Source organism: Lynx canadensis, chromosome D3, assembly GCF_007474595.2.
Source record: "Lynx canadensis isolate LIC74 chromosome D3, mLynCan4.pri.v2, whole genome shotgun sequence".
Lineage (NCBI taxonomy): Eukaryota > Metazoa > Chordata > Mammalia > Carnivora > Felidae > Lynx > Lynx canadensis.
The window spans coordinates 83,967,320-83,983,624 of record NC_044314.2 but is presented as its reverse complement, the minus strand read 5'-3'; the positions used below and the strand labels follow the sequence as shown (position 1 = coordinate 83,983,624).

The following is a 16,305-nucleotide window of genomic DNA, read 5'->3' as shown; positions in this document are numbered from 1 at the left end:
GAACTATAGATTATTTTCAAATATAGTATGCATTAAACAATAAAAACAATCTGAGTTTTTCTTCTTTCCATTTCACCAGAACCCATTTTTCTCTTCTCTCCCGTCACCTCTCCTGGAGAAGGGGCAACTTACTCTTTGCGAAATCCAGACTGACTTTCTTTGCATGACACCACGACGAAAGCCGCCCCGGGGAAGTTAACGTCCATGTTGACTTTGGACTCTGAGATGGGGAACTCTTCGGAGGGGAACTGCTCCGGGGCTGTCTGCAAAGACATTTAACCAGGAAAGGCACAGGGTACCCACAGGGGAGCATTTCACCTCCCAACTCCCAGGCAAGGGGCAGGGCCAACAATGCATGCGTGGTCACAGGCTCAGGAGGACCAGAAAGCCACCTGGGGCAAAGGCCAATGCAGATGGGACCAGGCGGGAAAGCCTCAAGGGAAAGGAGACTGGTTCGGAAGCCGGGGGCGGTTGGGGAAGCGAGAGGGTCATTCTCAGCAAACCAATAAGCCTTCCAATGAAAGGTGACAACCCTGGTTCAGGGAGAGTTGAGTGTCAGACCGGTACCTGCAGGAAAGAGCAGAGCTGTTTCGTCAGCTCCAACAGGCTCTCCTCGCCCTGGTGCAGGGTCCGGGTGATGGCCACGCTGAGCCACTCTCTCACTATGTGGGAGCTGCCCTGGTAGAAGAGGTCTGTGGCCGAGCAGTTCTGGGAGCGCACGCAGTGCTGCAGGGACTGTGCCAGGAGGATGGAGCTGGAGCTGATGGTGCCATCTGGGGCCAGGAAAGAAGACCTAAGTTCCCCAGAACCGCAGCGGCCCGTGGCTCCCAGGGAGAGCCTGGGAACCGACCAGCAACCCGTCCAGATAGCCAGGCCGGGACAGCTCGGACCCGGCACCTCGGCTAAGATGTTGCCGATCAGATCCTGCAGGCTGGCGGGCTGGCGGGGGATTTCACGTCAGTGGTCTCTATTTTTGCTTTCTTTTAAGCAACGAAACCGATTCCTAAAATAAAATCTTAAGTGGAGACCCAAGTCTATTAAACACAAGTAGAGCAGTTTCGATGCAGGGGTTCCCACAGCCTGACCTACTGGCGTGCCCTGGCCCGTCCTGGAGGCCCCAAGGAGCTGCTAAGGGAGTCTGTAAGGCGAGCGTTAGGCCATTAGGGCAGAGCTTCTTCCGCATACATTTTAAAGCTTTCTGGGTATGTTTCGGAGCTTCTGAATTATTGGGGTAGGCCAGGGGACCCCAGCACACACACATGGCCGGGACCCCACAGCTGGGAGGTGCCATCAGGCCTCGAGTGCCATCCGCCCTCTCACGCCTTGCTCCTATCTCAGATGCCGGGAGGTCGAGGGGAGCAGGTGGAGGCTGAGGTGCCGGGAAAGATGCAGGGGCTCCTCGGTCTTGGACTGGGCTCAGCGGATCCATCGCTTAGCGTTCACCGGGGGAACCAACACACAGCATCGGGACTGGCCAAGGGCCCTAAGGCCAGCAGATACACGCAACCTGGCCCGTCAAAATGGCTCCACCCGAAGTCACAACAAACCACTCGGGTGTGCCGTGCAGGAGCTCGGTAACAGGAGCATTTTCCTTTTTGAATAATGCCAGAGAGAACGTCTGCGGCAATGGTGCAGTGACGGGATTTCCTAAATAATGCTAAATTTTCCTTGATCCACAGTTTGTTTGGGAAGCTCTATGAATGCTTAATATAGCAAGGACTCAATACATCATGTAGCACACTTGCACTTTTCAGAGTGAGAAAACGCTGCCAAGGTCACTGGGACTCTTCAGGGCTGCTTACCTCCACGAGTCCGAAGGCACCGTGCCACGCGGCGGGCGAGTACCTCACCACCACGGCTCCTGCCTGGGGCCGGGCTCACCCTCGGGGCTGTTTCCCCCCCTGGGCTGACTGCGCCAGTGGCGGCCGCAAAGCCGAGGCTCACCTGGGAGGGGAGGGGCCAGGAGCTGATTGGACAGCAGCTGCAGATGCTCCAGCGTGATGTCCCGGATGGCAGGGATGTGGAAGAGGCGGGTGAACAAGTGTGGCAGCTTGGGGGCGAAGATGTTGAGCAGGGCCATGCGGCAGTACAGCCTGGCCAGCGCGGCCTCGCACCGGAGCAGCTCTCTGGGGGGAAAGCAGGGAGAGGCGCTGAGTGCCGGTGCCCCGGCCCCTGCACGGGCTGGGCCACGGGCCTCTCCTCTGGCCCTGCGTTCTGTAGGCCAGGTCAGTCCCTGGGGTCTTAAATAAAAAGCCACGTTAAAGTACGTTTGGATTTTCTCTACTCAGAAATCACCACGGAAAAAGCAATGAAGATATAGGTCCCCACAGAAACTTATGTCCACGTCAGCATCATTCTTAGCAGCCAAAACGTGGAAACAACCCCACTGTCCATCAGGTGAGGGATGGTAAGTCCACACAGTGGAATACTGCTCAGCAGTAAGTGGGACGCAATACTTCGTGCTTCGACGTGGATGAACCTTGAAGACATTCTGCCAAGAAGAAAAAAGGGCAGACACAAACGGCTGCATATTATGGGATTCCATTTATACAGATTGTCCAGAATCAAGCAAATCCACTGAAATGGAACAGAGCTGAGCTAGAGGAGAGCATGGGTACAGGCCTACTTCCTAGGGTTATGAGAAGGTTCTAAGATCGATGGCACTGGTGGCCGCACACCTGTCTCTATACTAAATACCACTGCCTCGTATACTTTAAACGGGTGAGTTATCTGGAATGTGAACTGCAGCTCACTAAAGCGGTTCAAAAATATCCAGTGCGAACGTTTTTTGTGTCATCAGTTTATGAAGTAATTGCCATTCACCTTGAATAACAGCTGATTAGTGATTAAAGAAGGTCTCATTTAGAATTCCATCTCTTGGCAAATAATCTAATACTAAGCGTAGGGGAGCCTCCCTGTGTTTCTTTAGCTAGTCGCCATTATTAAAAAGTCTCCTGGGGGTGCCTGGGTGGCGCAGTCGGTTGGGCGTCCGACTTCAGCTCAGGTCACGATCTCGCGGTCCGTGAGTTCGAGCCCCGCGTCGGGCTCTGGGCTGATGGCTCGGAGCCTGGAGCCTGTTTCCGATTCTGTGTCTCCCTCTCTCTCTGCCCCTCCCCCATTCATGCTCTGTCTCTCTCTGTGTCAAAAATAAATAAACGTTAAAAAAAAAAAAAAAAGTCTCCTGGTATTAAGCACTAAGCTAAAAAAGCAAGTTAGAAGCAGCCCTACCGTTTCTAGGAAGTGTCGGTTTAAAACCCACTTGGAGGCATCAGGGCTCATTCTGTGTTGCCTACTGAGCTGAACTAAATTTAACACTGGTCTGTCCTAACTCAGATTTGGGCACAACGGCAATGAATGAAGCCACGTAATACCTGATGAGTTCGCACAGCTACGAAGATAAACAAGAAGCAGCCAAGGTGTGGCATCTGGGTGGTTTCTTTCTCATCCCCACCAGTCTGTAATCAGTTCGTGCCAGAGTCTGACACCGACCACTTCCACCCATTTCCACCCTGCTTGCAAGGAGGCCGTGTACTCGCACGCCTCAGAAGGGTCAGGGCAGTAAAACAGAGGTGGTCTGAGCAAGCAAGCTCCAAGTCCTTACTGACTCCCCAACAGCTTTCTCCTCAGATTTCAGAGGCTGCAGTCGGAATGAGATTTTTCTGGGTCGGCCCGGCGGCCCCTGCTTTGACCGTGCAGACGGTTAACGTCTCTGAAGCCACCGCTGAGTCCTCTACCGCTGGTTTTCTAAGTTCTCTCCCTCAAACCCACGCGAGTACTTCACACAGCATACCTGTGATGACAATCCATACTGGGACCAGAAAGCCAGTCACTTTATTTATTTATTTTTTAACATTTATTTATTTCTGAGAGAGAGAGACAGAGACCGAGCATGAGCAGGGGAAGGGGGGCAGAGAGAGAGAGGGAGACACAGAACCCGAAGCGGGCTCCAGGCTTGGAGCTGTCGGCACAGGGCCTGATGTGGAGCTCGAACCCATGAACTGTGAGATCGTGACCTGAGCCAAAGTCGGAAGCTTAACCCACTGAGCCACTCAGGCGCCCCCTTCAGTCACTTTACTGATCAAACGAACCCATACAGCATGGTTCTTATTTCCCCCAATACCAAGATCACAGCTATAATACTGAGAATAAACATCCTACATCCTACATCTGTAGCCTGCCTGAAACTCTACAAAGCACTGTGCCTTTTCACTCAGCTGCTAGTCAAAGGTCATTAACTTACATCTTAATTACATCTATCAGAGACATTTGCTAAAAATACAACTGATTAAATAAAGCTTTAAAAGCTTTTAATAGCATTATACTGATACTCAAGCATATGTTTTGGGCTCCTTTCCTAATTTTTTTTTTTTAACCTTTATTTATTTTTGAGACAGAGAGAGGCAGAGCATGAATGGGGGAGGGTCAGAGAGAGAGGGAGACACAGAATCGGAAGCAGGCTCCAGGCTCTGGGCCATCATCAGCCCAGAGCCCGATGCGGGGCTCGAACTCACGGACCGCGAGATCGTGACCTGAGCTGAAGTCGGACGCTTAACCGACTGAGCCACCCAGGCGTTGGGCTCCTTTTCAATAGATATTTCGAGTTTACAATGTGAGCCAGGGCCCACATTCGGCACCGGGGGCTCTAGCAAAGAATCAGTCTCCGCTATTAAGAACCCCACGTTCTAGGAGGAGGAGACCACCCAAGAAATGAATTTTAAAAACAAGCAAAAACCTCCGGTCCCGGAAGAGAAGTGAAAGGCAGTGCTATGACGACACGTGGCTCTGCGCTTACTTCAGATGGTAAAGCGAACTCTCTCGGCAAGGGGGACGTACTGAGATCTGAATGACAAGAATGAGACAGCCGTGCAAAGTTCTGCGCAAAGCACCCCAGGCCAAGTGACAAGCACACACGAGGCGCTGCCGAGGACGCAAGCGGCTGTGTAGGAGGCACGGGAAGGCCAGCAGCGCTGGCGGAAAGTACGTGGAGAGCGGAGGCTCTGAGGCCCCGGAGGGGTTCGTGAGGCAGGTTAGTGGCAAATTCTCCTCCAAGGGAGGTGGAAAGGCATGGAAGGTCTGAACTGGAGGAGAGAGACGAATGGTCTTTGGGTTTTAACCCACACAGTGCGGGCACATGTTTCCTTGGAGATCTCTGCCCGGTGTGAGGCACAAAGCAGGCGCTCAGGAACGAACACCGAGAAATAAGCTGGCTGTTCACACGGTGTCTGGACTGGCCTTACTCTTTACAGCTTTCCCACATGCGTGCCATCTCCACCCACCCCTCAAGTGCCTGTGGCACAGGCTGGGTGACACGGGATCCCACATTTCTTCCCAACTCCTGCAATTTTGCCGTTATTTTATAGCTTCCCTCTCTCAGCTTTGAAGGAAACCTCGCCAACAATGAATGAATGGTACATGTGGCAAAACACAGTAAGCAAATTTCTGTGATCCCCTAGAAAGAAGGGCTCAATTTTACCTGTGAATTTGAAGGTTGGTATTGTCCAGCGTGACCAGCCCGTTGGTGGCGGTCCTGCGGTAGCCCGCCGGGGGCCTTTCCAGCATGTCAATGGGATACCAGTACCGGACCAGCACACCTTCACTTCGGAGGTATGTTTCTACCTGCACCAATTCGTTTACCTACAATAGTTAAAGGAAATGTCTATTGGACTCTTTGGACACTGAGCTTTCCCCTCCAAGTTTTAAAATACACGCATGTGTATTATATATAAAACCAAAGTTCTGGGGTGCCTGGGTGGTGCAGTCGGTTAAGCGGCCGACTTCAGCCAGGTCACGATCTCGCGGTCCGTGAGTTCGAGCCCCACGTCAGGCTCTGGGCTGATGGCTCGGAGCCTGGAGCCTGTTTCAGATTCTGTGTCTCCCTCTCTCTCTGCCCCTCCCCCGTTCATGCTCTGTCTCTCTCTGTCCCAAAAATAAATAAACGTTGAAAAAAAAATAAATAAATAAATGCCCAACTTCAGCTCAGGTCATGATCTCCTGGTCTGTGAGTTTGAGCCCCACATGGGGCTCTGTGCTGACCGCTCAGAGCCTGGAGCCTGTTTCAGATTCTGTGTCTCCCTCTCTCTCTGCCCCTCTCCTGCTTGCACTCTGTCTCTCTCAATAAAATAAACATTGAAAAAGAATTAAAAAAAAAAAAAAACAACCCAAAGTTTTGTAGTCATAAATGTCAGTTTCATGTCACTGATTGAGTCTAGAAGTTCAAAGATATATGGTTAGTACTGACTGATAGTGTGTTTAGGTTTTTCATACCAGTTTTACAATTTTAACTGGTATGTATTCATGAGTTAGAGATGAATTTAGATTTTTTTTTTTTTTTTTTTTTTTTAGTTTATTTATTTTGAAAGAGAGAATTCCAAGAAAGCTTCACATTATCAGTGCAGAGCCCAGTGTGGGACTCGAACCCACAAACTGTGAGATCATGACCTGAGCCGAAATCAAGACTCGGACCCTTAACTGACTGAGCCACCCCAACACCCCTTTAGCTTTTACTTTTTAAGTAAAAAATCTCCATACCCAATGTGGGGCTCGAACTTACAACCCCAAGATGAAGAGCTGCAGCTCCACCAACTGAGACAGCCAGGCGCCCCATGAGATAGAGATTTAAACACAACAGTGCTATAGTTCAGTAATTAGTCAGTACATATTATTTTACGTTCATTGTTCTTAGGTTAGTAATTTTGTAAAAGCAGGGAACCTGATTACCTTTTATTTTCCTGCAGTAAAAGAGCTAACTCATGCATATACATTTTGGATTCAAATACAAACATTTTTATTTAGGATTACTGAAACAAAAAGAATCAAACTACTGGAGAAATAATTCTTTTTTTTATTTAAAAAAAAATTTTTAATGTTTATTTATTATTGAGAGACAGAGGGAGAGAGAGTGTGAGCAGGGGAGGGGCAGAGAGAGAGGGAGACACAGAATCCGAAGCAGGCTCCAGGCTCTGAGTCGTCAGCACAGAGCCCGACGTGGGGCTCGAACTCACGCACTGTGAGATCGTGACCTGAGCCGAAGTCAGATGCTCAACCGACTGAGCCACCCAGGCGCCCCAATAACAATTATGATTTTAAGGATATTTCTATTTTTCTAAATTTTTACTTGTACACATTTCCAGTTGCTAAAAGCCAGTGTCAGTTATGTACTTTCTGATAACTAGGATCAGAAATGTGTATCAGAAGGCAGTGGGACATTAACAGTATCACCAATGGAATTTCCTACCTTTTTAAAATGTTTATCTTTGAGAGAGAGAGAGCGCGCGCGCGCACAGGCAGGAGAGGGGCAGAGGGGCAGAGAGGGAGAGAGCGAGCGTGAGCAGGGAAGGGGCAGAGAGAAAGGGAGACACAGAATCCAAAGCAGGCTCCAGGCTCTGAGCTGTCAGCACAGAGTCTGATGCGGGGCTCAAACCCACAAACCGTGAGAGCATGACCTGAGCCAAAGTCAGATGCTTAACTGCCTGAGCCACCCAGGCACCCCTGGAAATTTCTGAAGTTCACCCTAGTAAACCACCAGTCAGATAGCCTCTCAAAAATTTAATGATTCAAAATTAAGTTGAAGTACAATGGAGTCAGTAAAAGATGTAAAATTTTCCATTTCAAAGCATTAGTGGTACCTAACATTACCAGTGTCTGTATCTGGTTCTCTATCTAGATAGATTCTAGTTTATGTTCATAGTGACAGATCCTTTTTTTTCATCAGAGACTCTTAGGCTTAAACTACCGGCATTCATCAGTTTTCTCGCATGGGAAACTTCTCCAGTGTCAGCACGTGCATGCAACCTCAGAAACACGGTCATCGCTTTCACACAGGACCTTGTTTTCAAAAGAAAGCTTTGGCTTCGCCCTCAGGCATCTTCTGTTCCTTCTTCCCCACCCGCGTCTCCCCACCCCTGCCCCATGGATTTAATAGATCCATGTTACATATCGGGAAGCTGAGGCTGAGAGGACCAGTGAGAGGACGTGATCAGAATCATAAAACTATTTCTTTGACTTGTGTCTGTAACAGTCACGACAAGGACAGATCACCCATTCCTCAAGGACAACGGGAGAGTTTTCCCTTGGAACTTGGGCAGGTATAATGTAGGGACGGTCTGAACACGGCTGACGGAAAATAATGGCGGAGGCAGTGTGGTCTGAAGCCGCTGACAGTGCTGAGTGTTAAGAGCTTATCATCTATCAGCCCTGATCCCCGGATCCGGGCCCTCGAGAAAACCTCGGGCAAACTGCTGGTGTGAGCACTCGGCTTGCTTTCTTCATCCCTAGTTGGGGAGTAATCCATCTACGTGACCGCTTTTTAAGGCACCTGGAGTCTGGACACGAAAGTCTCCGTGTATTCGAAAGGCTGTTTTACTCACTGAATCGACATCTAACACGACTCCATGAAGCCCAAAGGTTTTCAGCATCCCTCGGATGGCGAACTTGGGCAGAGCAGTTCCCACAGTACTGCTGGCTACGTTGTTGCTGTCTGGAGAGCGGGTCACCACCGTGAGACCTGAGGAGGGCAGAGGAAGAAGTTTCTTCAGAAGCAAATACCATTGTCATCTTGGGATCCTGTATTTCAGGGCCTAAAACAGCGCTACAGCATCCAACAATACCTCGGTTTAGTTGCAACTAAAAAAGGGACAAAGCTCGGTCTGAAAAATTACACAACTAAATGCTGTAAGAGCTCTCATAATAAAAAGCAAAGAAGCCGACCAAAAAATCGGCAAAGGATTTGAATAAACCTTCCTCTAAGGAAAAGTGAAAGATACGCATGGAAAGATTTTCCATTAGAATTAAGGAAACAGAAGTCAGAGCCACAATGAGGTACCACTCCACATCCACTAGGATGGCTGTAATTAAAAAAAAAAAATAGACAATAGTAAGTGTTGGCAAGATGTGAAGAGATTGGAACCCTTATACATTTCTGGTGGGAATGTAAAATGCTGCAATCACTTTGGAAAACCATCCAGAAGGTCCTCAAAAAGTTCAACTTATTCTATGACCCAGCAATCCCACTCCCACATATGTACCCAAGGAAAATGAAAACATAGGTCTGGAAAAAAAACCAAAAAACCAAAAACAAAAAACCTGAACGCCAAGGTTCACAGTAGCATTCATTACTCATAAAAGCCAAAAGTTAGAAACAACCCAGGTGTCCAACATCTGATGAATGATTTTAAAAAATGGGGTATTATCCATACAATGGAATATCATTTTGCCATAAAAAGGAATAAAGTACTAACACATGCTACAACATGGATGAATCTTGAACAACTGTGCTATATGAAAGAGGCCAGATACAAAAGACCACATGCTGTAGGACTCCATTTATAGGAAATGTCCAGAAGAGGTAAATCTAGAGAGACAGAAAGTAAATTAATGGGGTTCAGGGGAAGGAGACGTGGGAAATGGTGGAGGACAGGACTTCTTTCTGGAGGATGAAAATGTGGGATTAGAGGTAATGGTTTGGTGGTTGTACAACTTTGTGAGCATATTAAAAACTGAATACTGTAGAAGGGTGAGCTTTATAGTATGTGAATTATACCTAAAAAAGAGAAAAAAAGAGAAAAAAAGAGAAAAAAAGAAAAGCAAATATACACTTCTGCCCCTGTCCCTGATACTCTGATATTTTTATGAAAGGCTAATAATGAGTGGTTTCAATTTTTGTCTGTGCTTTTCTGGATTTTCATTTCCTCAAAATCTGCAACAGATGTTTAATCAAAGGAACAAACACATTCTGTTAAAATTCTAAAAAGCACAGGGCAACCACACATTCCTGGTTAATTAGCTCAGCAGCCATGATCTAACCAGGCCTACCTGGAACCCTCCACCCACGCCCCATATCCCCCTCTGCATAAGTGCGCCATCTGACTGCACATGCCGGTGAGTTTGGGACATGTACAGGAGGCCAGCTGAGGCCGAGCGAAAACCCAACTTCTCATTCCACACACAGTTTCATAGACGAAGTAAGAGGGAAAGCAAAACCTTTTCGAACTTTATCAATCGTGAACTTGTTTGCTTCGTCTTTAATGTCTTCGATGGTGGGAAGATACAGGTCTCTTGGGATGCCACCGTTCTCCTCGTACAGGAATTCGACCGTCTGCCGGGCAATGTCCACCATGCCTAAAAAATAGTGACCACACTGGAAACTCTCCGAAGAGGACCCGGTTTTCAGATCAACCATGACACTGACTGATACCGAGAGAATCTCCCCAACACCGTCTGTGGGGGTACAGAGCCTTCTGAGGAAGGTGACTGTGCAGGGTCTAGCAAGTTTAAAACACTCACTGCCCTGCCTGTAGGAACCTCTCAAATCTCTCCCACAGAAGCACAAGCATGAGTGCGTAAAGATACAAGAACACCTCCTGCGGCACTGCTGGGAAATCCCAAAGTAGGACTAACAAGATCATTTATCAATACAGAGCGGTTAAAAGTGATCGGACACAAAGGGCATGGCTGCACGATGACCTAAGAACTAAGTACGGGACAAACGGACAGGAAGAAGGAAGTGAGGAAAAGGTTTCTTTCTTACTTTATTCGTTTTTGTACTGTGTGTGATTTTTACTACAGCAAACACGTGTTGCTTACGAAAGAGTTACATCAGCTTCTACTCAGTACCGGAAGTCGCCCTGTTCTTCCTTCCCAGAGGGACAACACATCATTATGTTCAGCACAAACAGCCACTATTAATTAATACACCCAGCCCACAAGTCTCCAAAGCCCTGGTGAGATGGCACCGCGGGGAGCACAGAGAGGCGGGTACAGTATCTCCGTCTGCTGTTGCCGCCGTAGCTCGCACGCGGCTCAGGAAGTGTGGGTACAGATACGGGTGTGGACACATCTGCCTTCGCACAAGGCTTATTTCCATCACACTTGCCTCCTACTCCTTTATTTGCCAGCCTTGCTGTAGGGAAAAGGCACAGCAATTTTCTGAGCACAGTTGAGGAGGCTGCAATTAGAGGATGCTGAGAGAAAGAATTGTCAGAAGAAGCCAGAAATGTGGCCTGATACTGGAAGACTGCGGAAAAATAATCTTGGCAACATTTTCCAAAGGGAAGGGGGAGAGAAGAAAAGAAATCCTCTGCTGTCTACTAAGCAGGAGTCCGGGAACACGGGGAGAATGCCGAGCTCAATCACGCTCGGTGCGGGGGTCGTTCCGCTAACCTTCCTTGGGGACCTGACAACAGGAGGCTGATGCACCGCACAGAGGTGGTCCTTCGGGGACCACGAGCCCCCCTCACCCCTCCTTTTCACTCCTGCCACTGCTACACTGAAGGAGGGTATGTTCAAAACGTAAATCTTTTATGTTTGGATTGATATAGTTCATACGACTAGTCATGGCCACACGGATGGAACCCGAGAGAACACCTTGGCAGGATGCCGCCTCAGGAGCCAGAGGTACTTCTGGGGGAGCCATCAGTCTGCCTCTGGTCCAGGGGCCGCCTTTGGATGATCACATTTTCTGCTGTGCTGTCTAAACTTCCCCCTAACCGAACTGGGAGCGGAGAAGGAGGAGGCACACTCGGCCACAGACACCAGGGATGGCTCCGGCACCAAAGGGCGAAAGAAAAGGTATCCAAGTTGAAGCAGAACCTCGTCAAAATAAAGGCACAGCAACCAATGATCATACATAAGAGCTTTCCATTTGCATACTGTGAATTCTTTCCCCCTTTCTTACTCTCCCAACAGCAGGAAGTACCAGCCCCCCCCCCCCCCCCCCCCCGCCCGGGACAAACGGCGCTTCACGTTTTTCACGGTAAGCCTGCTGGTGGCGAGTTAGCTCCAGATCTCCGCTTAAACACCAGGTAGAGAAGCCACGCTGCATCGGGCTGCCCTACCTACACATGCTGGGGCCTCCTGATCTACCGCCCAGCCCTGACCACATGTCGTCTGCTGCTGCCCCCTGGGATATACGCGGTGAGAGAGGGGACCCTCTCCGTCTTGTTCCCAGAGGCTTTCTTGATTCCCCAGCCAGGGGCCCGATGCCTGGCAGTCGCTTGCTGAATGTGGGGATGGGTAAGTGATGAATTAATGGCTGAATAAAAGCCACCAGAATAAAGCCCTCCCACCTCTGAATGGCTGCACACGAGCTCCAAGGTGGGCAGCGACGAAATCTGGCATCGAGCTGTCTGAGCAGAAGATGTGTTCTGCACTCTGGCAGAACACGAAAGGGCATTTTGCTCAGATGTTGAGAATGAACGGGGAAGAGAAACTCTCTTCTTATCTCTGGGATCTACTACATCGCATTACGTGGCTCCTTTGCTTACCACCTCCCAACAGCTTCTGTCTCACACAGAATAAAATCCACAGTCCTCACACACCCAACGCTTGTCCCTGCCCCTCCCTCGTGCTCTCCTCTTCGGCCACACCTGCTGCCTGGCCTTTTTGCCGGTCCCCCAATCACCCAAGCTCACCCCCACTGAGCGTCTTTCCTAATGTTGCTCCCTCTGCCTGAAACTCTTGACAGAAGAGGAGAATACTATCTGCCCTGGAACTGGGTCGGCAGCAATCCCACCAGGTCACAGGAGGTATGGCTAAGGTTATGTTTAAACAAGATCTTAGCTTTGGGGATAGAAAGCATTAAGGAAATAAGTAAATAAAAACAAAGCCACAGCTGTACACATAACTGATTAGTCCTGGTGCCAATATGGGAAAAAGAAATCACTGGAAATCTGGGACTCAGCATATAAAATGGCCAAAAAATAAAGGTCTTGGTTGGGGTGGGGGGGGTGGGGGGTATCTTTATCGGGTCCTAGTCTCAGAACAAGTTAAAAGAGGAGCAAAGCTGCTCACATAGGACAAAAATGAAACTTCTTACATTCCCCCCGACCCCGCTCCCGGGGCCTCCATGTTGGGGGAAAAAAGCAGGTATTTCACAAGACGAGGAAAACTGAAGAGAAATTAGCTACCTGTACTCAAGACTCACTGTCTGGGGTCAAGCTCTGCATTATTCTTTGCTGGATGAACTGTGCCAGCGGGAGAAAAATGCCCATTGCCACCATCATGGTGGCATCTGGAACCATATGAACCGAATGCTTCCTATGTTCTGGATGCGGCTTTTGGAGGAGCTTTATCTGTATAAGGCAGTTAAGTCTCATACACAGATGAGGTGGTTACCATCACTGGTTCCCTCTCAAAGGTGAGGAAAGCCCAGAAAGGTGAAGTAGCTTTCCTAAGGTCGTAGGGACAGTAAATGGCATAGCTGCGCCTGGAGAGCCCACATCATTTGGCCATCAACTTCCCAGTATGACTATTTCACTTCCATTTCAGTGGCCTATCGACGCCCCCACGTACAGAGTTACGTGGACAAGCAAAGAAAAGCCTGGCAAGGAAAGCCGGCGACCGCAGAGTTCGGTAAAGGCACAGGTAGAGGACCCGGTTAGGTCTGGCCTGACTTCAGGCGAGCCCCCCTTTCCTGATATACATCTACTTTCATCTAAGCACGTCTCTTCAAGTCACGAGTGGCTCCCGAGGAAAGCGCAAAGCACCAGACCTAGTTGCAAGGCACCCTTTATCTGGTCCAGGCCCGACTTCCGCTCCGCCTCGTTGCGGAAGCGTCTTCGGATCGTAGGAAACACCTTGGTCTCCCAGGCTTTCACCAGCAGGGCGTAGTGGTCCTCCTGGAAGGAGAAGGCAAACGCGTCAACAGAAGAGGAGTAGCTCGGGTGGGCGCCAGCCCCCTCCCGGACGCACAGCTCTCACCCCCTCTGAGGCCAGTCGCAGAAACACCCCCTCAGATGCCAGGGGAGAAAACAGCCGGACTGCATGCGGCAAGCCCTTCCCTTCCCTCTGAAGCCTAATGAGCATCACGCGATCCCCGACCTCACTGCGGCATCAAGGTACCTCATTTCTCCCACACCCAGAGGAGTCCTGGGCAAACGAGCCCAAAAGGCTTCGCTACCGATACGTGGTTTGCAAGGTGAATGCTCCAGAGCCACTGCTCAAACACAGGGACGCAGCGGGAAGTGTAACCGCTCCGGCCTTGTACCCTCACATCAAAATCGTTCCCGGCGGCCTGTCCTGGTCAAGGGCCACGGGCCTCGCACCTGTGGGACGTCGTCATCGTCCTCATCATCACTTTCGTCATCCGCAATGGGAGGCGGGTGGGGGTCTGGGCCAGAGGTGATGAAATTCTCATAGCTGAGTTCTACTTTATAATGACAGGAAGTGTCACTATCGTATTCTGTAACAGAGCACAGTGACAGTGAATTCTGAGGAAGCGCAGGCTGGAAAAATCACGAACTTCTGCCACTCACACAAACCACAGTATCTTCATTTGCATGAAGGACTCCCAGCACTGGGGAGGGATTTCGAAACACAAAGCCAGGGAATAACAAATCATGTACCGTTATCCTGAATCCTAAGATCGTTTTTATGGGTATAATTCATTCAATTCGGAGAAGAATTTGGAAAGTTCTTCATCATGAGAAAGAAGTAAACAGTCTTAAAGCAGTTTGCAAACCCGTATCCCAAGGGCCAGATACAGTCTGCAGATACCTTTAGTTCAGGAAGCTCGGTTTTATTTGATTATGAAGTTTTTCAAATAATCAGGAAAGTTTTTTAGTGCACATCTAATATCCACCACATAGATTCCACAATTAGTGTTTTCTTAGTCTTTGATGGCCTCAGTTTTAAAACAAAAGGTGAAAGATTTCAAATACAATTCTGAGGTTTTTTAATGTTTCTTTTTAAGAGAGAGAAAGAGAGAGGAAAGAGAGGAGGAGGGGCAGAGAGAGAGGGGGACAAAGGATCCCAAGTGGGCTTGTACCGACAGCAGAGAGCCAGACGCGGGGATCGAACTCAAACTGTGAGATCATGACCTGAGTCAAAGTCAGACAACTAACCGAGCCACCCAGGCACCCCTAAAATTCTAGGGTTTTTAGCTGTCTTACAAAAAGTGGACAATCTTTCAGGCTTGCGTTTCCAGGTGGCAATATTCTGCCAGCACTGAGTCATGGCAGGCTTCCCGTATGTGGGGATGTGCTTTCTAGTCTCCCATGCTGCTCCTGCTCCCCATTTTATGTCACTGGGCCCATCGCCCCATATCCGACGGGCACCAGAGCTTGCCCAAGTGAGAATTTATGAATTAGCAGCATCTGTACTCCCAGGAAGCAGTGGGGCCCTGGGAGGAGACGGCTTACGTTGCTGAGCAGTGGCCACAGCGGCAATGCGGCACGGCGGCCCATGAGTGCCGGGGTCTGACGCAATACTGGTGCCAGCGTCGTTGTCACTGTCAGATGCCATGGCAAAGGGCAGGGCCTCAAAGTTCGCGCTGATCTCTTCTGCCAGATCGGTGCACAGGTCTGCGGCGTTGCGGTGGGCCTGCCCTTCCGCGTAGGCGAATGGGCGGGAGCCAAAGTTAGCGCGAGTCTTGGTGTTCTGGGAAGGAGGTCAAATAAAGGATTTGAAAGGGGCTAGCGTTGTTGACTTATTTTATTTATTTAACACTCCAAGGTGAAGGTCATCAGAAGAATGGCCCCGGCTCTGGGAGAGCATGTGGGGCGAGGCAGAGGGGCCGGTGTGACCACGTGCACTGGAGCGGAGACCAAGCTCTGCCCAGGCCGGTGCGCCCGCCCTCCCACACCTCACTCTCCCACTCGTTGCTACTCAGACAGCGACCTTTCCTGTTCCCAGCACTCTTCCCTTCCGTCTGATGCCACCGCACAAGCTGCTCCCTTCACTGGGGACATTGTTTCCCTCCAACTTTGCCAAGTTAAGACCAGTTAATAGCCTAGACCTGGCTCAGGCATTGCTTCCTCAGGGTCACATTTGCTCCCTAAGTCTACGATCTGCAATCATACTGTGATGGTTAATTTAATCGTCAGCTTGACCGGCCACGGGGTGCCAGACTCAACATTATTATGGGGGGTGTCTGGGAGGGTGCCTCTGGATGAGATCAGCAACTGAATGGTGGATTCCGTCAAGGAGATTGCCCTCCCCGGTGTGATGGAGCATGGTCCAAATTACTAAGGAGAACTTGTTTTCCTTCCCAGTAAGATAACCTGCCTTCTTCTGAATGTGAACCACAGGCCACATCCCACCAGAGACGTCTTCGAGATACGGGGACAGGCGCTGCCCGCAGTATGTGAAGTACACCCGGCCCTTGGCTGGCTGCCCCGGAGGAGGTGGCGTCCCCTCGGTTCTCTCCCAGCCAATTCCTGCCACATCACCTATGGCAGAGAACAGGAAGGAAACATCTCGTTTTCCCTTTTACTGATAAATAAAGGGTGATCAGGCCACACGATCTCGGACTAGCTTTGTTTATGCCATTAGTTACAACTGAAAAAGGCACGGAGTTACATATTGTACTTA

At 49.6% G+C, this 16,305-nt stretch overlaps 1 protein-coding gene across 10 annotated transcripts in view; it reads right to left on the bottom strand.

Moving 5' to 3' along the window:
• HECTD4 (HECT domain E3 ubiquitin protein ligase 4) overlaps positions 1-16,305 on the bottom strand; it is a 193,090-nt gene that overhangs the window by 26,209 nt on the left and 150,576 nt on the right. For all 10 annotated transcript variants that reach the window (XM_030336783.1, XM_030336784.1, XM_030336789.1 and 7 more), the window contains 10 exons: positions 16,000-16,163; positions 15,135-15,372; positions 14,040-14,176; positions 13,487-13,613; positions 9,979-10,116; positions 8,367-8,503; positions 5,474-5,634; positions 1,945-2,126; positions 568-773; positions 133-263 (listed from right to left, as the gene is read on the bottom strand). In XM_030336783.1, the coding sequence (XP_030192643.1) occupies positions 133-263; positions 568-773; positions 1,945-2,126; positions 5,474-5,634; positions 8,367-8,503; positions 9,979-10,116; positions 13,487-13,613; positions 14,040-14,176; positions 15,135-15,372; positions 16,000-16,163 (1,621 nt within the window). The remainder of the gene's footprint in view (positions 1-132; positions 264-567; positions 774-1,944; positions 2,127-5,473; positions 5,635-8,366; positions 8,504-9,978; positions 10,117-13,486; positions 13,614-14,039; positions 14,177-15,134; positions 15,373-15,999; positions 16,164-16,305) is intronic.